The sequence below is a fragment of the Micromesistius poutassou genome (genome assembly GCF_964030765.1).
Source record: "Micromesistius poutassou genome assembly, chromosome: 15".
In the NCBI taxonomy this organism is placed as follows: domain Eukaryota; kingdom Metazoa; phylum Chordata; class Actinopteri; order Gadiformes; family Gadidae; genus Micromesistius; species Micromesistius poutassou.
The window spans coordinates 1,504,427-1,527,615 of record NC_140285.1 but is presented as its reverse complement, the minus strand read 5'-3'; the positions used below and the strand labels follow the sequence as shown (position 1 = coordinate 1,527,615).

Here is a 23,189-nt window from a genome sequence, read left to right as displayed (position 1 = left end):
GAAACGGAGAAGTCAGAAAAACATGGACGCTTAACTACAAGAATACAAATGTATTATAATAATGATAGATTATAAAAGTAAATAATCAAGTTCTTGGGTCGACAGTAAGTGAACCGACTATACATTGCTGTCGTCATAAGAGAACCCCTCAATAAGAACAAGTGCTGTTAGTAGTTACAATGCTAGATCGAGAGATATATAGAGATATATATCGGTATATATCTCCCTGGTTAGTTGAGGAGTGTGCCAGATGGGCAGAGCAATCTGTCCTTCCATCGGTGCGCTATTTGTTATTTTCGAGGTAATCCTGGGTGGAGACTTGTTCTCTGGTGGGGGCGAGCATTACAGGGCTTTGGTCATATGTATTGAGAAACAATGAAAGACCATTTTAACCTCCTTAATGATTGTGTCCAGCGGTGTCAGACTTCCATTCGTTGTTTTTTTTTGCCAGTGTTTTTTGTAAATGTGTTTTAATATAAATGTATATTTATTGATGTCCAAAACATAATAAAAAACAGTCTTAAGACCCGACCTTGTCTCTCTCTCCCTCCCCCCCCCCTCTCTCTCTCTATATATATATATTATATATAGGGGCAGTGGCGTTCATCATGAGCCGGACGCGCGGTGATAAACGACGCGTCCGTGCGTCACGTGACACACCAAACCAAAATGGCCGCTCCTGTATTTTGACGTATAACAGCTAGCTAGTAGCCACTTTTCTATTTGTTTCATTCTTAGCGGAATACCCTTGAACAAAATATATTTTGGGTAAACCGCCTCTACCCATCTACACAGCCTCGGTTTTATAACTTTTACCTTAGAGACAATCCAGACTGACACTTCTTTGTTTAACGAGTTAGACTATGCTGTGGTTGTAGAAACGGCTAGCTGCTAGCTGGCTCTGGCTGGCACGTCAAGACGGCTCAAGAGAATATAAAGAACAAGCTTCACAAAGGAACCATGGAGGAGCTCAGTGCCGATGAGGTGAGTTAAAACCGGGGACTCTGTTCTCCCCACGACTGTTTACGGGACAGAGAGAAGGGATCGGGTTCGGCAGCGGTGTCCCGTCGGTTAGCTGGGGGAGCTAACGGCAGCTAGCCGACCAGCCGCTACGACCCGACCTGTGAGGTTGAGTTCTGAGTGACAGCTCTAATGTTGAGTTCCGAGTGACAGCTCTAATGTTGTGTTCTGATTGACAGCTGTATTGTTGTAGGTGAATCTCTGGGGGGGTTTCTCAGGGGGACGGGTGGTGCGCGCGTGTGTGTGTGTGTGTGTGTGTGTGTGTGTGTGTGTGTGTGTGTCGGTGTACAGATGTGTTGCTCTCTGTTAGATCCGCTAACGTTCACTGTGGGGCTGCGGGTTAAGGGGACATACGTACACACACGTATACACCCAGACATGTATGGAGTCCTCATCCATTCATTATGTTGTGTTCTGCCCATCCCTGCGGTCGGCCTCCCCTGCCTCTGGCCTCTGGCTCATATTATAGTCTGATTCTCGTTAGCCTGAGAGTAGCTTGTGAGGCGACTCAGCATAAAAGCAGAGACGGCCACCATTGTGCAACCGGCTCTGTGGTCGATCCTCTTATTGACCTCATAATACTGAAAGAGCCAGGTTTATTGATATTATTATTATTATTACTATTATTATACTGCCATTTAGAGGAACACCGTAGTATTGGCCGATTATACCAAATGATCAATGTATTTGATAGCATACCTTCTAGATGTTTTTGTCCCCGAAGTGGGCTAACAACCCCCCTCCCCCACTTTGTTTTCAGTGTATGCTTTATAACCTCGTTCTTACTAAAAAACTGGCTATGAACAAGATTAGTAAAAAAACACATTTATTTTTTAAGGTTTTCCAGGAATATGGAGAGATGAAACAACCGCTTGTCACTTGCTCTAGGAGTAGCGCACCTTGTGTGAACTACTGTGCATTCTATTATAATGTATCCTATAATTTGTAGGCCATTCATGTTATACATGTTATCGGCCCTTCACTTCTTACGTTAAACCTACTGACTCTGTTGTGCAATGGATTTATGTCCAGATCCGCAGAAGGCGACTGGCCAGACTTGCTGGAGGACCGACCTCTCAGCCTAGCACTCCTCTCAGCACACCCCTGACATCCCCACAAAGAGAAACCCCACCGGGGCCCCTACCTGGACCCTCAGGAGCCACATCCCAGCCCCTGCCCCCAGCCGCCTCTCAGGCCCTGGGGCTCAATGTCCACAGTGGCACTCCGGCCACATCCCCCATGGGGGCTTCTGGTATGGACACAAACAACATGTTGAAATGGAGCTCAAATTACAGTTGGCTTATTTTTTCGGGATATTAATAGAACGTTGCAACTAATTCATTTTCACTGGTGATAGTATTGATTATTTATACTGCAAAAGCTGAGATTGCCCCAACATCGATCTAGAATTGATGGGTTAAAAACGGTGTCATGTCAACTGCTGGTGACAATACCAGCTGTGGCTGTGCATTGTGCTAGCCAGCGACAGTTCGTCACAATTTGGCATTCAGTAAAGGGCCTTTTGCATTCTAGGAAACAGACATACAGAGCTCTAGAAACATCTGACCCATGAATGTAATTAAACTGTGTGTAATGGCTCTGTTGTATAATGACCTATTTTTATAGCTGCTCATAAATGCTGTTTTTTATGAGACACAGATTTATAATGAATAACTAGATAAGACCATTATAATGTTTACAGTTTTTCTTTCCCCCTCTTTGGTATTTTTTTATTAAGGTTTATCTGTTTATTTTAGATTTTTTTCAATTTGTGTATTGGGTGTGTATTGAGTCTTCCAAGTTTCCACAAAGCTTATTTGTGTGTAAACTTTTTTTTTTTTTTTTTTAATATGCAAAGTGTCATTTTGCTTTGGTGCGGCTTGATGTATTGTATTTTCTTCCTTCCAGGGGTAGTCTATGGGAGTCAGAGCAGTGAAGGAGTGAGTTCTCTCTCCAGCTCACCCTCCAATAGCCTGGAGACTCAGTCCCAAAGCCTGTCCCGTTCCCAGAGCATGGACATCGACACCGCCTCCTGTGAAAAGAGGTGACAATTTCTCCTCACAGCGAAAAAGCGCCTTGTTCTTGCAGCTATGTGGGAGGTCTGATGAAGAACATGCAGGATAGTACACAATTGCATCGATGCTTCCTGAAGGCAAAACATGTTTGCATAGGTTTAGGAACATTTATATTCTATTTACTACTGAATTGATTTTAATTTACTCAAAGAAATAAAAAAAAGAGGATTAGATAGTATGGTGTGTAGAGAGCAGGCGTGCCAAACCACGGTGAAGGACGCAGACCTAACGCCAGCTCTCTGTCCCCCAGCATGTCCCAGGTGGACGTGGACTCGGGCATCGAGAACATGGAGGTGGACGAGAGCGACCGCAGGGAGAAGAGGAACCTGGCTGAGAAGGTAAACCCAACAGACCCTCCCCCCCCCCCCCCCCCCCTTCAATGCTGTATTTCTGTGACTTGGTGTCTCGTCTCTGCTTGGCCCACTTTAAGCTTGTCAAAGGCTTCTTCACATCGCTGTGGCGGGGACATGCACAGATCACAAGAAACAAATAGCCTTTGTATTTTCTGAAAGGCACTTTGGGGACTTTCCATTGTTGCTGCTGTGTTTTTAATTTGTGTTTTTTTTATATGGTTTTAAAGAGTAACAAACAAATGAGTCAACTGGCCTGTGGGTCTGACATTACATTGGGAATTCTCATTATCTGCTGTTAATTTCGCTGCTGCCTCAGTCGTGATGTCATTAGCGCTTTCCAAGGTTGTCTTTCCTAAATACGGACATGGGAGTCTGGTGCACAAAACGTTCTGGCTCTGTAGCTGGCAAGAAAAAGCTCCTCTGTGGTTTGGCCAATTAGCTTTCATGGGGTTTGACCTATTGAAAACCAATTGGCTCAGCCAGTGAGAAGCCTTTATGTAATTGACTCATCAATCTTTTGAATTTGTGTACTAGCGGGAGACCATGGTGTTTCATTGCTTATATTAACTTTGTACATGGCTACAGTTATGACACTCCACTAGTTAGAAGTGATGCTTTTAGTTTCTGATTGCTATCCCCTTTAATGTGGGGCAGGATGGTCTAGTGGCGAGGGTGTTTGGCTCCCAGACGAAAGGTTCTGGGTTTGAATTCCAATGTCTGCAATCTAACCGTAGCCATCTTTGAGCAAGATGCTAAACCCTCCTAATGCTCCTTTATTGACAAGAATCAAAAAGTATCAAAATCGGTAGCTTGCTTAGGATCAAATTGACTCAATGGTACAGAGGAGTACTGCAATGGTACCGAGGGGTACTGCAAGATGAGTACGGCTCATCACGGCTCAGTCCGGACCCCGCCCACTTTTGGCGGTGGAAACGCGAACCGTGCCGCACACCGAACCGACCCGCACCCTTCGGTGGAAACGCGGCATTAGACATAAAGTACATGTGGGGTGGTTTAAAGAAAAACCCTGACCACCATAGTGGGTTGCCTAGTAATAATTAATAATAATTAATTGAATTTATATAGCGCTTTTCTAGACACTCAAAGCGCTTTACAGTGAAGGGGGGACCTCACTAACCACCACCAATGTGTAGCACCCACTTAGTAGTCACACTGACGATGGAGGCCTTCTGATGTTCCATGGTTCTTCCTTCCGTCTGCGCCAGGAGTCCTCGGCCAACTCAGATGTCTCTGAAGAGCAGGCTCTGCAGCTCATCTGTAGGATCCTCCGTGTGTCCTGGAAGGAGCAGGACCGCGATGTCATCTACCTCCCCTCTCTGGCCGCAGAGTTCCACCAGAGCCCTGAAGACGGTGGGTCACAGAGTCCACTCTCTTTTGCAAAGAGCTTTGGCTTTTTCCCAAATCAATGGATCTGGGGTGGGGGGGGTGTTCTAGATATTTAGTAGGATATCTCTAGCGGCATAGTTCATCCGTCCTGTGAATGGGTCCAAAAGATGACAGTTGTATGAAGACTTGTCCTCCTCATGTCCCCTCGCACTGCAGTGTACTCTGACTTCAAAGACCTGATTGGCCAGATCCTGATGGAGGCGCTCCTGATGTCCAGCCAGTCCCGCGTCCACAACCCCTTCTCCAGTCTGACGGCCAGCTCTCAGCCCATCGCCGCTGCCAAATCCCCAGACCACCGCCTGACGCTGGTGCCCCCCTCTAGCCAGGGCAGCAGTCCCATGGCCCCCTGCACTGGCTCTTTCGGCGCCAGCTCTCTGTCCAGGCAAGTACCTCTACAACACGACACGGCCGGCCCCTATCTGGTTGATCACAGTCGAACTCTTAAGAGACCGCCAGCCTTCTCCTGTGTCCACATCTCCAATGCTCTTCATTCACTCTGTTATGTTTGGTCTTTGATTTCCTGGCTGTATGTGTCCTGTTTCTCCTTCTTCTGCCAATCACCCTCTGCCCCCGTTGTCCACAGTCTGTACGGGTGTAGTCCACACCCCAGTGCTCTGAACCCCGCCAGGATGACCTCCCCACCCGTCACCAGCCCTACCTTCCCCGCCGTCCCGGCAACTCCCCCCGGCCTGCACTTCATCGTGCCTCCTAGCCCCCCGCCAACCGCCCGGCTGACTCTCGGCCCCCCCACCGCCCCGCTACCCATCTCCCAGCGGTACCGGCCCTACTCGGTCACTTCGCCCTGGGCGGTTCCCACCCCGCCGAGCCCAGGCTTCAGGCGAGCCCCCCCCCTCCCCGGAGCTCCTCCCAGCCCCGCAGGCCTCACCGTGCCCCCCAACACCCCGGCTCCGCTGCCTCCGCCCAGCCCCCAGTCCCTCCCCTCCCTCAGAGCCCGTCCCCACCCCTCCTCCCTGCCCCTGCGCCCGGGGCCCCCTTCCCCCTGGCTGAGGGCCCAAGGAGCAGCCGACCGGAACCCAGCCTCTAGGTATCGCTCCGGCCTCTTGTACGACCGCGTGTGGTGCCCCTGTCTGGCAGACGTTAACCAATCACCTAACGTTTCACTCACCTGGTTGAAGTTACAACTAAAACCCTACGAGCAACCAGAGGAAATGTGGATCTTAAACAACTCTGCTTGCATCTGATGTTGACTCATTTCTTCTCTAATACTTGTCGTGGCAATGGCGTATCAGGCAGACACTTTTTTGCTGGCACTTCTTTTAGGAAAGGTATAATCAAAATAATAACTAAGTTGCTTTTTTTCCTCATTGGATAAACATGAGTGGACATTGATTTGGAATAAATTAGGTTAGGTGGGACTGAGTTTTTGAAGTGATTTTGGCATGAGTGATGTAATGGCAACATTATGATTCACAGCACGTGACTAGTATCAATTCATTTTTTGATTAAATTTTGCATTCTTTCTTTCTTTTGTTTTGATTTCTACTCCTTTTGCATGTGTGGATATCATGTCTGCTGTCATGTCCTCCTCCTGTTTTTCATCACCTTCTCCCCGCTGTCTCCTTCATGCATTCTCAAGCATCGCTCCTCTTCCTCCCCCTCTGTCCTGGCCTCATCCTCCTCCTCCTCCTCTGTCCTGTCCTCCTCCTCCGCTCTCGGGCAGCCCCCTCTCCTTCCTCTTCTTTGCACTCTCTGACATGTCTCGGGACAGCAGTGACGAAGAGTCTGAGGAAGAGGAGGATTTTACACAGGTTCAGTTTGGGTCCAGGTACACCACTGCAGCACGTGTGTGTTTTTGTGCGTGTGTGTGTTTGTGTGTCTGTGCGCACGCACACGTCCTTCCCTTTTAGTTTGCACTGCTGGCTCACGACTAACGGTGGTCTACAAACACTGCAGTGCTGAAGGTTTGCAGAGGAAAGCAGGTTATCCGTGACTCAGACAACCTTGCTTACGCGACCTTGGTTTGATCATCCAGGGTTTTATCTAGTGTCTACACTTTCTGTCTTTCCTGAATGCAGCACTAACGAGTTGATGGAAATGGACAAAATACACGTTGTGAAAGAAGTGCACACTGGGATTAACATTTAAAGGGATTTAAATTATTGAATGCCCCAGGGTTTAAGGTTTCAGGAGATCACAGATTTACTTAAAGCCTTGTCTGCAAAGCAAAATATTAAAATCTTAAGTGATTCTTCTCTGGTTGGATGTCTAAGAATGTGCGTCCTGCAGCGCAGGCTCCACACCGGAGACATAACGTGACTCAGTGTACCGTAGCCTGAGGTGTGATGTGTGGTGTTAAGCACAGGAGGGCTTTTCCTTTCTCAAAGCTGACTACTAACAGCATCCACAGCCTCTGTCAACACATGAGCCTGTGAAGTGTCGGTGTGAGAGAGAAGGCACTGCTTTTACAACGTGCTTCCAGTAACCATTAATGTAGGTTGGACTCACACGATGGCGCACACGATGTGACACGTTTTACTTCTTCTACCAGCCGGTTGAAGCTTATTCGCCTTTGTGCTGCCGGCTAATACTGTTATTTCTTTCAGGGACCCTGGAAGAGATTGGCTTGTTTGACCCTGAATGTGACTCACCTCAGTGTGCCCTTTATTAAAGGGGGTGTGTTCTAACCCATTGTTATTGTTTATGCCGATCCCCTCGGCCCCGCTCTCCGTGACGCTGACAGTGTGGGGGCCTCTGGAGGGGCCTCTGGGGGGGCCATGACCTGCGAGGCAGCCAGCGACCGCTTCACCATCGAAGTGTGCAAGGAGACGGAGATGCTGAACTACCTCATCGAGCGCTTTGACAATGTTGGCATAGAGGAGAAGAAGGCGCCCAAGGTAGGCAGAGCGCTGCAGTGTCATCCGACCATGACCCACTCGCTGATGGAGAGAACTGAATACTGTGTCCGTGTCTGCCTGGTGAACGCGGTTCACCAGGCAGTCCCGCATTGTATCCTCGTTATTGATTGATATTGACCAGATCAATATAAACCAGATCAATATTAATTATAATATATATCTCCTAGATTGACCTCAATCAATCACCCAGGGTTTACATGGAGAAGAATGCATACTTAGTATTTAAATTTGTTGTGTATGGTTGTGACTGATTGGAGAGATGCAGTCTCTTTAAGCCCCTTCTACTGGACTGTGTCCCCAACAGGACAGCATTCATGTACATTGTCTATATACAGTATATTAACAGGGCGATGGTCTTTTAACGGGGGATTATAAACACTTGACCCTATTTGACCCCCCAAAAAATATGTATAGTGTAATAATTACTGTCTATCACAACTTTCATAACTACTTGAGCTCCACTGTCATATTAATTGATCTCTCTGTGTCTCTCTCTCTCTGTCTGTCTCTGTCTGTCTCTGTCTGTCTCTTCCATGTCTCAGATATGCAGCCATCCCAGCGTCAGCCAGCTTCTGAGCAACATACGCTCCCAATGTATTTCTCACGCCACCCTGGTACTGCAAGGCTCCCTGACCCAGCCCAGGTCTGTCTAACCCACCAGCCCCCGCCCCCCCCCCCCCAGCCACCAGCCCCCCCCCCCCCCCCCCCACCCAGCCCCCACCCCGAACCCCCCCCACCCCCCGGACACTGTTCTCTGCTGCTTTATGCGCCCCTCGTCTCCACTGGGAACATTCTGTCCCCTTTCTCTCTTGTCATCCCAGCCTAGTCTCCATGGCAACGACTCAATCACCCTCTGCCTCCACAACACACACACACACACACACACACACACACACACACACACACACACACACACACACACACACACACACACACACACACACACACACACACACACACACACACACCAGTTGATATATTAACACAGCCTGCCTCGCTCTCTCTCTCGCCCCCCCCCCCCCCCCACCCCTCCCTCCATGTCTGAGGTGTTTTGGTCCTGCGTAGGAGTCCTCTCCAAGAGTCCCTGCTGGTCCCTTACATGCTGTGCCGGAACCTTCCGTACGGGTTCATCCAGGAGCTGGTGCGCATGACTCACCAGGAGGAGGAGGTCTTCAGACAGGTGGGCCGGGGACAACAGAGGGAGCCTCTGGACTGCTTACCTTAGGACACACAACTGTAACACATGTAAAACCATGGTCCTGGTTCTCTAACTGATGTTTACGCTTCTTGTTCTAGATATTTATCCCCATCCTACATGGGCTGGCCCTGGCAGTCAAAGAATGCTCTTTTGACAGCGACAACTTCAAATTCCCCCTCATGGTAAGGATGGCTCTGTCGTGGCTCTCTCTGATTGGTGGAGGGACGTAAGGGTTTACACCCAGGCCGCTGATTCGACCCTGGCCGACTTGTAAATCAATAAATAATACAACCCAATAATCGAGGCATTAATTATGATACAACAATAATGAATACTGTAATGCTCAAACTAGATTTGTTACATTTGTAGTTTTGTTTTTGTTTTACTTATGTTATATTATTAGTCCTAAAATCTTTTTTTATCGAGCAAACATACCAGCATGTGATTTATTTGTTTTGTATTGATTGCAGTACAGCCTAGATTACAAATCTATGCTGGTTAATGCTGAACTCAAATGTATCAACGTTTAACTTTAACTCTAAAATTAACTCTTGGTCATAAGTTATTCTTTCATTGTGCAATATGCAACTATTTATTAACAGGCACTTTGTATTCATCTCTGAATCTAGTAGTAGATCTGTTTGCTTTAGCCGTGGAATATCTGCAGTTCTATATCTGTTGGTACTGCAGTCCTGGCCCTATGAACCAATGCAGAAGATAAGCCTTCATGTGGTTACGTCACAGAGGAAGCATCGTCTAATGTGGCTTTCTAAATGCTGCTTGGCACCCAGGCAGACAGCCTGTCCTCTTGGCAGATAGGAGGGGGGGGGGGGGGGGGGGGGTGGGGGTGGGGGTGGGTGTGTGTGTGTGTGTGTGTGTGTGTGTGTGTGTGTGTGTGTGTGTGTGTGTGTGTGCGCGCTCCATGTGCTGCTTGTCACCTTGGGTGTGAGGATGAATCTCTTTCTACTTCAAAAGCCTTAGGAAAATAATCTGGAGCATTTTTTCAGGTGTGTGTGCTATATAGGATTTGGTTAGGGGCAGCCACCTTCAGCTTTGCTACTGAAGTTTCTCTGCATAACTAATTCACATTCGTTTGCAGCCATTTTGTAGCAGAGAATTTGCTCAAAAGTAATGTCCAAGTGGGGCTGAGGACAGTCAAAGCACACAATCAAAATTATAGTAGATATAAAAATAGTGACCTCTGACCTATTTAACAGCTGGACACTAGTAGTAGTAGTAGCTGTAGCATTCAGTAGACATTTAGTTAAGTTGCCTAACATGAGGGGTTGACAGTCTTGCAGCTCCTTTTGGGTCAATCTGCTACCTGCTGCAATGCTTCCTCCCTCAGAGTGATGTCACTCCGGCTCCATTTTGTAACACTTGCATGTCCACTCTCTCCAGGCATTAGCCGAGCTCTGTGAAATCAAGTTTGGAAAGACTCATCCTGTGTGCAATTTGGTGAGTATATAGTATTCCAATTTGTTTGCTTCCTATTTCAAGAAATCAAAGAACCGACAGTGTTTCTCTCACGCCAAGACGTGCACATTGCACCCAAAAATAAAATGCATCAATCTATTCTGAGGGAAGACCGATAGCCACAATGTTAATTGCCTTGTCTCATTTGTCCCACCGTTCCCATTGTCTTGTGCAGGAGAACAAATGTCCCGTGGTAGCCGTGATTAATCACAAATCTCAGCTGGATGTGAGCAGGTCTATTCTGACTGCAGCACAGAGCACTTTACCCGTTTTATTCTAGTCTCATACCCCTGGCTCACTGCAGGCATAACGCAGTCCCCCCCCATCTGCACGGTGCTTTATTTAGCCTGATAACATCTCCTGTATCAGTGAAATCTGTTTCTACAGTTGTGGTTACGTGCTGACACGGCGCTATAAGACCCCTACACTGCCTGGAGCAATCTCCAGTTTAGACTACCTTCAGTATCCACCCGCCATCTGGTTGACTTCCATGAACATGTAGCCACTTATAAGACCCTTTAATCCAAAAGCAGCTTGCACTGATTTTTAATCACGTGTCTTCAAACCGCTGGTAGCAGTCAGGCAAGGATACCTACAGGTAGGGTGTGGTCATGGGGGAACATTTTGATGACTTTTACCTCCCTAACCACTAGACTATCCTGCCCACAGTCATAAATGTGTGTGTGTGTGTGTGTGTCCAGATGACGTCGCTGCCCCTGTGGTGCCCCCCCCCACTGAGCCCGGGCTGTGGCAGAGAGCTCCAGAGGCTGTCCTACATCGGGACCTTCTTCAGCCTGTCGGTCTTCGCCGAGGACGACGTGAGTCCCGCTCGGCCCCGCCCGACGCAGGTTGACGGCGCGTGGCCCCCGTAACCTCTCTAGTGGCTTGTGGGAGTTGACCACGTTGTGGGGGAAATGGTTAAAACCAGGAATTTGGTCTGCCAGTTCTCACTGAAAATCGATCGACATCGCTGAACGCCCACTGCACGTCATGCTCATTTGCATAAAGTGAACTGAAGTTCGGCTTTTGTCTCATCCCAGCCATCCCACAGTCCCTCGCCCCACGCGCCCGATACAAAGTGAATGGGCGAGTTTCAGATCAAGCATGCGTTGCCTCGCATAACATAATGCATTCTGGGATAAAAACGTCAGAAATGCTGGTGATAACTTCCCTATGCGACATGTCACATGGCTTTAAAAACTCACGGGAGCTCCCTCCGTCTGCTTTTCTGTGCATATGGTCTCAAATAAATGCGGACATAAGACACTCCCCTCAACATATCAAAACGTTGCCCTAGTTGGTTGGAATTACCACGTGGAATTTCCCGTGTGAGAAATGACATAACTCCTTTCAAAGAGGCGTGCCCTCTCCCAAACTATGCTTGTTCGAACTACAAGAAGGGCACCTGTGTCCGACTTGACGTGGTGGGAACATGACGTGTTTCTGACTAGTTCCGGCGGATCTTCTCAAGCCTCGTGCATGCATGTGCTCAAATGCAGGTGATCTGAAACACACCTAATGGCAGGCGTTTGTTGGCCGGTCCCACTCCTCTGGGCTGGCAGCAACTCACTCCCCTGCTAGCCCTAGAGCTAGACATAAGCCGACACAAATTAAATTAGGCATTTATCAAAAGTGATGTGCAATGGTCTAATTGGTATGACCTTAAATGTTGTATATGGAGCAGGTAAGAGAGTTGAGGAAATCTGTTGTCCAAGTACTGTCGTCTACCTACTGGTATATTGTGGACACAGGGTTTGGAACCAGAACCTTCTGTATTGGAGTCAAGTTCCATAAACACTAGACCAATCCTGACGATGTGCAAATCTCTCTGTTAGTTCTTATTCAAATACCCCACTCGAGACGGTGGAGACAAAGCAGAAGATGTTGATGGTACAGGGCAGATCTGCTTAGTTAAGCTGCTGAAACCTACTTAGTCAGATGTATGAAACAAGCAGAAATTGAATATCAGGGGTTTGCCTCCCAAGTCTGCTTTAATAGAGCTGAGGCGACAGCGGGCCTAAAGTCTGAGGGATTGTCACTGCTTCGATGCACACAACGCTAAACTGCAAAGGAGAGGAGTCTCGGAGCTATTGATGGATACCAGACTATACACCCTTACTTTGCGCATACCGGCGGTATCTGCTGAAGTCTCTGACTTTCTGGTCTGCCGGTTGAGTGAATAAACTGCAAATATGTGTGATATACCGTCAGACTGTTTGAAGTTGCACAGCCCAAAGCACACACTGCACATTTCTGTTCATATTTGAAGCGTGACTCCAAAAAAAAGGTATTATAATTTTTCACATTGTTCTTGTGCAGAGAAAAGCACACAGAGGGTGAACGTACTAGCAGTAGTTTTTCACCTGTTTTGTGTGGGATTCAAATCTCTGTTGGGTCTGAAAATTACCAAACATTATTCTGCAACTGTACCAACATTGGCGGCTGCTTTGGGCTTGACAGTGAATAAAGGAGATACGTCAAGTGGATGGAAATTCAGATTTAACTATGTCTTGCCCTTCTATGCTTTCAGTGAAAGTTAAGAAATATATTTCAATTCAACCGATTATATATAAACGACAAAAAACTGCAAAAACTAGAGAAACTCAGTCCTCATTTTCTATCTCGTAACCTTTTTGTATTTTTCTCCCTCAGTCCAAAGTGGGGGACAAGTACTTCTCTGGGCCGGCCATCACCATGGAGAACACCCGGGTGGTCAGCCAGTCCCTTCAGCACTACCTGGAGTCCGCCCGGGTAAGGACCCCAACACTGCTGTACTGTCTGTATCCACACTACTGCTGCATCGTGTCACCCGGGTCCTAACCGGGTCTCCTGTGGTCCTTCAGGGCGACCTGTTCAAAATCCTCCACAACATCTTGTTGAACGGGGAGACCAGGGAGTCGGCGCTCAACTACATGGCAGCGCTGGTCAAATCGAATGTGAAGAAGGCTCAGATGCAGGTGAGACGAGCGCCGGGCTCGCTTTGTTGGGCTAGCTTTCAACTCCGCCCACTCCGCCTGCAAAGGAACCTGTTTACCTGTCAGCCTCTGCCATGATACAGAGCCCTCAATCGTTGCCATGGTAACATTTGAGCGTGATACCATCCCCGGGTCGTTATGGAAATCCGTCCCCGGGTGTTGATGTGGTGTACCCGTCTTCCGCCCGACCCCCAGACGGACGACAAGCTGGTGTCCACGGACGGCCTGATGCTGAACTTCCTGTGGGTGGTGCAGCAGCTGAGCATGAAGATCAAGCTGGAGACGGTGGACCCCTTCTACATCTTCCACCCGCGCTGCCGCCTGGTGGTCAGCCCCGAGGAGACGCGCCTCAAGGCCACCATGGAGGAGCTGAAGAGCTGGCTGGCCGGCCTGCGTGAGTACCCCCCCCCCCCCCCCCCCCCACCCCTCCTCCAGCTCCACCGCACATCTCGAGACATCCATGTCACAGCCGTACTAAAGGGAAAATGATCTCCTGAGACGAGCTGGCTAGCCGCGCTTCCTCAACATCCACGCTGTCATCAACGCTTATCTACACACTCTGGCTAATTCACCCCCCCCGCCCCTCGCCCCCCCCCCCCCCCCCCCCAAAACGCTCTACTGCATAACCGCTTCGAGTTGTGTGAGCGCTCCTGAATTGCCTCAAGAGCCCGTCCACACCTAGTGTCTTAATCTGCACGCATAATCAGTTTGTGTTCGGAGTCCTGCCTGGGGTTAACGTGCTGATCATGGGATTCAATCTGTGTGTGTGTGTGTGTGTGTGTGTGTGTGTGTGTGTGTGTGTGTGTGTGTGTGTGTGTGTGTGTGTGTGTGTGTGTGTGTGTGTGTGTGTGTGTGTGTGTGTGTGTGTGTGTGTGTGTGTGTGGAGCTCCATGTGCTGCGTGTCACCTTGCTTGTTGCTTGTGTGTGTGTGTTTCGTCTCTGCATCCTCGCCTTCGCGGCTATTTAAACTAGGCCAGCAGGCCTCCTCCCGTCCTCAAACCTGGGAATGTGGCCACTGGGATCGGCCTTAATGCATCTGTCATCTGCGCTGGTTGTGATGGGGTCACCCAAAGTTCCTCTTAAAGACAAAGGCGGACATTCACCTAGATTAGAAGTTTTATTAAATGTTGCGTGATTTGTTTCATTATTTGTAACGTGTTGAACTTCTAGTCATTCCTTTTATCTTTTATATTCGTGTGTGTTTATCAGTGTCTTTGCCCCCCCCCCCCCCCCCCCCCCCCCAACTGCGGTGGACCATTTATCTCAGATGAAACGTGCTGCTTTTATCCCATCAATCTCTTTACTCTCTCTTTCACCTTTTTCACACCGTTTTAGGAGCGAAGAGACTATTGAGACTGTTTGGAGTAATGTTGTACCACACCCCTGTGCCTTAGGTCAAGGTCAATGGTATTTTATTTAGTAAACACTGATGCATTTTTAATCATATCCACTGTCAAATAGCTTTGAGTGTTGTGGGCGGCCCCTTCCCTGTGAATGTCTTCCATTTGATGGATCTTCTTGGCGGGTCCGTTCAGTGGAGTGTGTGTCTGTGTCTGTGTCTGTGTGTGTGTGTGGGGGGGGGGGGGTATATGTAGCCTTATGAAGGAGACGTGTAACACACACCAAAAAACAGGTGCTGGCTGCCGGTGTGTAAATCCAAAGTAAGAAAAAGATGGTGCCGCACACTCCGAGTTCCGAGTTAAGAATGTTTTAATTGGTGATAACCTTTCGGCCTACCAAGGCCTTCATCAGATCACATAGTATATGGAGCCTCTACATTGCCTGTGGTCCTCTAAAGTGTGTGGGGGGTCCTCCTGTCCACAGAAGACGACCCCTCTGCGTTCTCTGAGCCCAAGTTCCCCACGGAGTGCTTCTTCCTGACGCTGCACACCCACCACCTCTCCATCCTGCCCGCCTGCAGGCGCTACATACGCCGCCTCAGGGCCATCCGCGAGCTCAACAGGTACACACACACACACACACTGATACACACACACAAACACACACTGATGCACACAAACACATATTGATATACACACATGTACAAACACACATCGATATACACACACTGATGTACACATTGATAGATACAAACGCATACTGATGCACCAGTTTACACTGACACACCCACAAACACACATCGATACACACAGACAGACAGACAGACAGACAGACAGACACTGATACACACACTCTTGTACACACACACACACAGACGCTCACACACAAGACATGGATTGTTGATGATGAGCGCAGGGTAGCGTGCCCGTAGCGGGTGCGTGTCAGATGGTGTGTTGACTCTGTTGTGTCTCTGCTAGGACCGTGGAGGAGCTGAAGAACAGCGAGAGCCAATGGAAGGACTCCCCCCTGGCCAGTAGACACAGAGAGATGCTGAAGAGGTGCAAAACACAGCTCAAGGTGGGTCCTCTGACGCCTCGCCTCCCCGGGTAACGCTCAAACCCAAGCCGGGATGCTTCATTTAGGCGGACGAATCGGTTGACTCATTGATATTTGAAGCTATTGTGGTTAGTTGTTGCTCTGACCTTTGAGTCAAAACTGATGAAGGCAGTGGTTTGAACGGTCCAATGATGCCGTGTGTCTGCTGGCGTTTGTGTTCGTCTGATGGTGTGTGTGTCTGTCTGATGGCGTGTGTGTCTGTCTGATTATGTGTGTGTGTGTGTGTGTGTGTGTTTGTCTCATCAGAAACTAGTGCGGGCCAAGGCCTGCGCGGACGCCGGTCTCCTGGATGAGAACCTGCTGCGTAGATGTCTTCAGTTCTACAGCACCGTCATCCAGCTCATCCTACGCATGGTGGACCCTGCTTATCCCCAGTGAGTCCCACCGCAGCTGGGGAAAGCATTTCACCAAGACCCTCCTCCCCTCATCCATCCTCACACTCTACAATCATTTGTTACTTAACCGATCACTTGTGTTATCAGTCTGCGGGGACCTTTTGCCTGCTTAAATATATATAAATAGATCTAGATCTAGAGCTATGTATCTATATCACGCAACGTTACCGGTCGTTTCGATTTCCTAACCTAATAATTTGTCTTGAACGCAGCATGAGCCTGCCGCTGAACCCAGACATCCCCAAGAGCTTCGCGGCGCTGCCAGAGTTCTACATCGAAGACGTGGCCGAGTTCCTGCTCTTCGTCGTGCAGTAAGTTCCCAACAAGTGGCCTCACGCTCACCAGTTATTCGTTCTTTCATTCAATGGGCTTTGTTGGCTTGGGAAACGTATGTTTACATTGCACAAAGCACAAAAGGTCTATTGTAGGAACCTAACGGTGCTCGACAGAGACTGGTTGTAAAGCCTCCTAACATGAATCCCTCTCTCCAGGTATTCTCCCCAGGTGCTGTACGAGCCCTGCGTGCAGGACGTGGTCACCTTCCTGGTGGTGTTCATCTGCAGCCAGAACTACATCAGGAACCCCTACCTGATCGCCAAGCTGGTGGAGGTGCTGTTCGTCACCAACCCGGCGGTGCAGCCGCGCACACAGCGCTTCTTCGAGATGATGGAGAACCACCCGCTGGCCGTCAAGCAGCTGGTGCCCGCCCTCATGAAGTTCTACACCGGTGAGGAGCCAATGGAAAGCACCCGAGCGTAGTCCGACCGACGACAACGTGTCCTTGGGGGAACTCTCACGACGACGACCATGATGATGTTAAATGATTCATATCCAGAGCACCACTGATTCTTTTACCAAACTCAAGCAGTCTAGTGGAGTTTACGGCAGAGTATTGGCTAAGAGCCAGAGGCCGTCGGGCGTTCTTCCAGCGGCATAGAGCCGCCATCAATTCCAATTTTAAATAAGTACGGGAAATGGAATGCCCTAACCTGTTCCTGTAAAATAACAAACTCCTCCAACTGTCCAAGGTGATTGGTTATGGTGATGAAGAGGTGCTTCCTTGGCCTTTGAGCAACCGTCCATGTGAACCGGTAAACACACACTATGTTTAAAGTCTCTTCTTCCTCCTCCTCCTCCTAGATGTGGAGCACACGGGCGCCACCAGCGAGTTCTACGACAAGTTCACCATTCGTTACCACATCAGCACCATCTTCAAGAGCCTGTGGCAGAACGCGGGCCACCACGGAACCTTCCTGGAGGAGTTCAAGTAAGCTGGGGTCGCCGTCACATGAGATACCGCCCTAGTTAGTGTAATGCGTTACATGAATGTAGTTCAACCCAGGATTGACAGAGCATTTTGGAGATGGCTTTTTTATGTCTGTGTTTCTTAAGTTGTACTGAGTCTGAAATTATCCCTGGAGTTTGGCTGATTAAGTATACGTGTAATTGTTATTCGATTTTCTATCAAATCTGAATGTCCAAAGTAATGCATTGGAGTGGTCAGATTTAGAACTTTGAACACATAATCAAAATCTCCTTTATCCATGTCCTTCTTGAGGCATCTTCAGCAAGATTCCTTACCTCATCCTGCTCCTTGATGACCTGCATCTGAATTCACCGCAGGGTGCTTTGGATAAAAGCACTGGCGAACCGACTTTAAGTCTCAAATGAACCCCTCACGTCTCACCCCTTGCAGCTCCGGGAAGCAGTTTGTGCGCTACATCAACATGCTGATCAACGACACCACCTTCCTGCTGGACGAGAGCCTGGAGTCCCTGAAGCGCATCCACGAGGTGCAGGAGGAGATGAAGAACAAGGAGCAGTGGGACCAGCTGCCCAGGGTCAGTGGGGGGGCTCTCATTACAACCAGTCCTCGGTCCACCAGTGCAGTCACCATCACGTCACCCTTTTAGGTTCACTTAGATGGGTCTAGGACAACACGGGGATCCCTGTTGGTGTAGTGATGATGGTCGCCGGGTTCGATTCCCCCTCCATGTCCACCCCCTTCATGTAGGCATCCAGGAGCAATGTAAATAAAAGTTTCTGCTTGTATGAAATATTAGGACTTGAAACTTGACGGCAACACAAAAACCCTGTAATAACCTCTGAGTGTGAGAAGATTCAAATTCAATTCAAATTCAAATTCAAACAAACCTTTATTGATAACAATAAACCCGGTCACTGTACACTTGCATGCACAACGAAAGTGGGCCATCGACCAGTCCAACACATAAACACAACACACATGGGGTAGACAGGACCGGAAGACAGGGTGAGAGAAAAATACAGCAAGACATAAGGAGAGGGAGGAGAAAAAAGGCAACCCCCAGACTATACTCCAGGGGGAGTACAGTATGGGAACAGGAAAAAAAACACCTCAGCACATAAGCACATAGTCACAACATGAGAACACAAAACCTGCAACGGAGGGGGGGGGGGGGGGGGGGTTAACCAGTACAGGCAAGCAGCCACCCGGTCATATGCAGCCGTTAAGGCGCTGGACACAGGCCCGTCTTGTCGTACTGGGGGGGAAGTCAAAAGCGGCGAAGGCGTGGGATGGGGGTAGAGGGGGGTGATCTGCGCATCTCTCAGATGGTGTGAGAAGGTGGGGGTCGTGGTCTGATGTTGAAGCTGGAGTGTCTCTCCCCCCCCCCCCCCCCCCCCCCCCCAGGAGCAGCAGCAGACCCGGCAGTCCCAGCTGACCCAGGACGAGAGGGTGTCCCGCTCCTACCTGGCCCTGGCCACAGAGACCGTGGACATGTTCCACATCCTCACCAAGCAGGTCCAGAAGCCCTTCCTCAGACCTGTGAGTACACACGCACACGCACACTCACTCACTCACACCCCACACACACACACACACACACACACACACACACACACACACACACACACACACACACACACACACACACACACACACACACACACACACACACACACACACACACACACACACACACACACACACACTAATGATGGCACACATGCTGCTAATACACATGAGGGAGAGAAAAAATTCAATTGTTACTCCGTTACTCACTTGGACCCATACTGGCCCCCACTTATGGGTCGTGACCCACAATTGGAAAACTGATTAATTAAAACATAATTTTCACACCTAATGTAACTTAATTTTAGGATTTGGTCACCCAGCTTCGTTTCATCGTGGTTCAGTGCCCCCTGTAGGCGATCAGCACGCACTGCATGTATAAAGTCATGAAATAAACATGACTTATGTTTGCCCCTAGTGTGTTAGAGCTTTAGCTCATTAAAATCGAAATCAGCCTTTTTAAATGTTACGGTTTGTTGCAATGATTCTGTATGTCCCTACATGGTTCAGCGAGGCTTCCTCTAATGGCCTCGTTCTGTCCCCCCCCCCCCCCCCCCCCCCTCGCGCCCCGCCTCAGGAGCTGGGGCCGCGCCTCGCCGCCATGCTCAACTTCAACCTGCAGCAGCTCTGCGGGCCCAAGTGCCGCGACCTGAAGGTGGAGAACCCCGAGAAGTACGGCTTCGAGCCCAAGAAGCTGCTGGACCAGCTCACAGACATCTACCTGCAGCTCGACTGCGCCCGCTTCGCCAAGGCCATCGCTGACGACCAGGTGAGGAACCCGCCAGCGCGTCACACTCCGCCACGTCACACTCCGGCACGTCAACATTGAAGTGGGAACTACCGCCAGGGTTTACTCTGTGAAGAGTACACCCAAGAGACAGATGAAGTGTAATCAAGGGTGTATTTAATGCGGTCCACACTACGAAAAGGTTATGATATTTGGATGCTGACTCAAAGTAACTTAATAGATTTCTGGTGTTCCTGATTATGAATCATGAAATCATGAAAGTCTTGACAAAAATATCAGGATTGGTAAATCATCCAGACGGCCATTCCACCCAATTTAACGTCAAGTTCACAAAACTGACCAAACGTCCATTTAGTGTACGACTCATTTTAGAGCGGCACCACTGCACTGAAACAACCCCCCGAGCTCGGGTCCCAGAGCGGTTCTAACCACGAGGTCCGGTGCTTTCCCCTCCGCAGCGCTCATACAGCCGCGAGCTCTTCGAGGAGGTCATCTCCAAGATGAAGAAGGCCGGCATCAAGTCCACCATCGCCATCGAGAAGTTCAAGCTGCTGTCGGAGAAGGTGGAGGAGATCGTGGCCAAGAACTCCCAGTCGGAGATGGACTACAGCGACGCTCCCGACGAGTTCAAAGGTGCGTCTGTCTGTCGGGGGGGGGGGGGGTCTCGAGCAGCACTTTCCGTCCGCACACGTCTGGGAGGGCCGATCAAACTGCGAAACTTGCGATTGTCCAGTGAACAACTCGGCCCGACATTCCTTCACAACGATAGCTGTGAAACCCCCCCTACAAGCCGGCCTCGTGGAAGACAAACCGGCTCTGATCCCAAACCAAGCCTGTATATACACGTGGAAACCGGATCGGCGCCCCCCCCCCACAGTGGCAGAATGTCAGTTATGTTCCTGGACATCTGCAGCTCACCGAGGACATGTCGGCTCAGCCTGGAGCGCGGCTATCCCATAACCGCCAGACCTAATATAATCTGGACTATCTAGGGGGGGGACCGCCCGCCTTTGATAGCGGGCCACACCGGCCCGCCCCCCCCCGCCCCGTCGCACTGCGCCGGACCGACCCCGGCCCCCGGGGTCCGGTTTCTGTGGCGTGCAGGAAACTCCTGGGCCAGCTCTTATTTTTAACCCTGCAGCAGCACACGAGTCCGGCGCGGCGACCTTGTGACATTTCCGATGTATTCCCATTAAACCGCGTGTTTTTTTTTTATTGCGGACGTTCTTACGGCGGGGGCTTTGATGGGCGAGCTCGTACCCCTGTCGCTGTAAAGAGGTTACGAGACGCTGATTGAGATGTGTGAGTTGCTTAAACGTGCGCGTGGGGCGGGCGTGCGTGCACGTTGCGTTGGGCTTCAGTGCCTCAGACAAACCAATTTGATTTGTCTGGTGTCTGCAGGACGGGGGGGTCCTGAAGGAGATTAATATCTGTGCTTGTGTTTGTGACGCACACTATCGGTCTGGGTGTGGAGTAGGCCTGGGCGCTATGGCTGAGACAGACTTAAGACATATCACGATATAACTTGATCATATTGATCGATATCGATAACTATTGATCATTTTAATGACCTAAAAAGACTAGGAATTACCATGCTGGATTTAAACACTTCTGTTTAACACCTTAATATGACCTTCCACTGTTCTTCATTGATAAATACTCCAATGTCGATACAACAATGAAAAACACAATATTGTAAATAAGTATGGAACCATGTTTGTGTAACAAACCCAGCAGCTAGATTCGGTGGTCCAGTCTCTTCTTGATAAAAAAGTCGAAAAAATTTAAATAGCGAAAATTTGAAGTGCGCGAAAAGGCAGCGTCCCTAATTGCTACCAGGGTTTATTTCTATGCCGCCATTCAAACACAAAGGTTATTCAGAGTTCTTTACATCGGCAGGAATCGGATATTAGAGACATTTAGAGGACTGACTGTGTGTCTGTCCTACTGACTGTGTATTCTACTGACTGTGTGTGTGTGTGTGTGTGTGTGTGTCCTACTGACTGTGTGTGTCCTACTGACTGTGTGTCCTACTGACTGTGTGGCTCTCCTCCCGACTGTGTGTCTGTCCTCCCACCCCAGACCCTCTGATGGACACCCTGATGAGCGACCCGGTGATCCTGCCCTCTGGGAACATCATGGACCGCTCCATCATCCTGCGCCACCTCCTCAACTCGCCCACCGACCCCTTCAACAGGCAGCCGCTCACAGAGAGCATGCTGGAGTCAGGTGACTGCCACGCCTCGCCCTCATTGGCTCACCCAAAAAAAATCTATAAATAAATACATTTAATACATTTGTTTTAATTAGCAGATTAAATGTTTCTGGGGTCGACCCCCAATATACACCGTCCACCTTGAGCAAGATGGCAGGGACCAATCTGCTCCTAATTACTACCAGGGAATTGTATTTAAATTCCCTGTAAGTCGCCTTGGATAGAAAAGTCTACCAAATGACTTGAGGGTAGATAACACTAGCTAGCACCATCCACATTTGATATAGTAGTTATTATATATGTGTGTGTGTGTGGGTATGGATGGATGGTAGAAGTGGGAAAAGTGACAAAGTGCAAGGAGTCCTTTTGCTGCCGGTGTCATTGCTTTAGAGTTCAGAATGTAGAGTGAGATCCTCCCCACTGACGCTTTGCTGTGCGTCTCCCCCTCCAGTCCCAGAGCTGAAGGAGAGGATCCAGGCCTGGATGAGGGAGAAGCAGGGAGGCCGGCTGCTCTAATAACCTCCTGCAACCATTTCCCTGTCAATCAAACCTCCCCTTCTCCCTCTCCCCCCCCACCCCCCCACACACACACACACATACACACACACACACACACAAACCGCTGCTCCCCCTTCGTATCACCACCAAGGGGACGTCATCCGACTGAAGTCATAGTCACCACTGTAACCACAGCAACGACAACAAAACATTCTGGACATTAAAAAAAAAGTTTTTTGATTTTACCTGCATTCTTATTTCTTTTTCTTTCTCTTTATTTTTTTTTTTGTCTCAGACCCTTATTTGAAGGTCCTCAAAAATAACAAAGCATAATAAAGTTACAACTTTTAAAAGGGTTTCTGTTTGGGCCTTTGTGTGTTTTGCATGCGTGGAGGTCTGCGGGGTGATGCGCGGTCCAACAGGGAGGTGTGTTCACGTGCGCACACAGAACACGTGCCCGACACGTGCAGTCAGACGCACACGGCAGGGTGTGCAGGCTGTAGCTCTACACAGGAAAGGGTTTTTTTATCTCTGGAGTTTGAGTGGTGAACCAGAGCGTTCTCTGTGGTTCTCGCTCGGGCCTCCATTTTGACAGGTCCCAGTCCTTGAGTAAACTTGGGGTGGATTTACTTCTCCTCATTTGAATTCCAGATCCTTATAGGG

The 23,189-nt window shown here is 49.2% G+C and overlaps 1 protein-coding gene across 3 annotated transcripts; it reads left to right on the top strand.

Annotated features, from left to right (window-relative positions):
• The first annotated feature begins 672 nt into the window (after window positions 1–672).
• On the top strand, window positions 673–22,882 carry ube4b (ubiquitination factor E4B, UFD2 homolog). 3 transcript variants are annotated; one of them, XM_084479418.1, is made up of 29 exons: window positions 673–984; window positions 2,053–2,272; window positions 2,929–3,064; window positions 3,346–3,433; window positions 4,675–4,819; window positions 5,012–5,237; window positions 5,439–5,900; window positions 6,585–6,641; window positions 7,557–7,710; window positions 8,274–8,374; window positions 8,797–8,911; window positions 9,028–9,111; window positions 10,331–10,387; window positions 11,107–11,223; window positions 13,058–13,156; window positions 13,249–13,362; window positions 13,576–13,774; window positions 15,205–15,343; window positions 15,699–15,798; window positions 16,084–16,211; window positions 16,445–16,543; window positions 16,724–16,959; window positions 17,373–17,499; window positions 17,929–18,073; window positions 18,904–19,038; window positions 19,643–19,834; window positions 20,272–20,446; window positions 21,896–22,042; window positions 22,480–22,882. In XM_084479418.1, exons 1-29 carry the CDS (start codon window positions 961–963, stop codon window positions 22,542–22,544), a joined length of 4,086 nt encoding a protein of 1,361 aa, XP_084335544.1. In that variant the 5' UTR covers window positions 673–960; the 3' UTR covers window positions 22,545–22,882. The 3 variants fall into 3 exon arrangements, with proteins under 3 accessions (XP_084335544.1, XP_084335543.1, XP_084335545.1); XM_084479417.1 differs by having other exon boundaries at window positions 6,537–6,641; XM_084479419.1 differs by lacking the exons at window positions 5,439–5,900; window positions 6,585–6,641.
• The last annotated feature ends 307 nt before the right edge of the window (window positions 22,883–23,189 follow it).

Coding starts and splice junctions, on each gene's coding strand:
- ube4b (XM_084479417.1), top strand. CDS start 961: ATGGAGGAGCTCAGTGCCGATGAG. Junction 3,065..3,345: donor ACCGCCTCCTGTGAAAAGAG/GTGACAATTTCT, acceptor TCTGTCCCCCAG/CATGTCCCAGGTGGACGTGG. Junction 17,500..17,928: donor ACCTTCCTGGAGGAGTTCAA/GTAAGCTGGGGT, acceptor CACCCCTTGCAG/CTCCGGGAAGCAGTTTGTGC.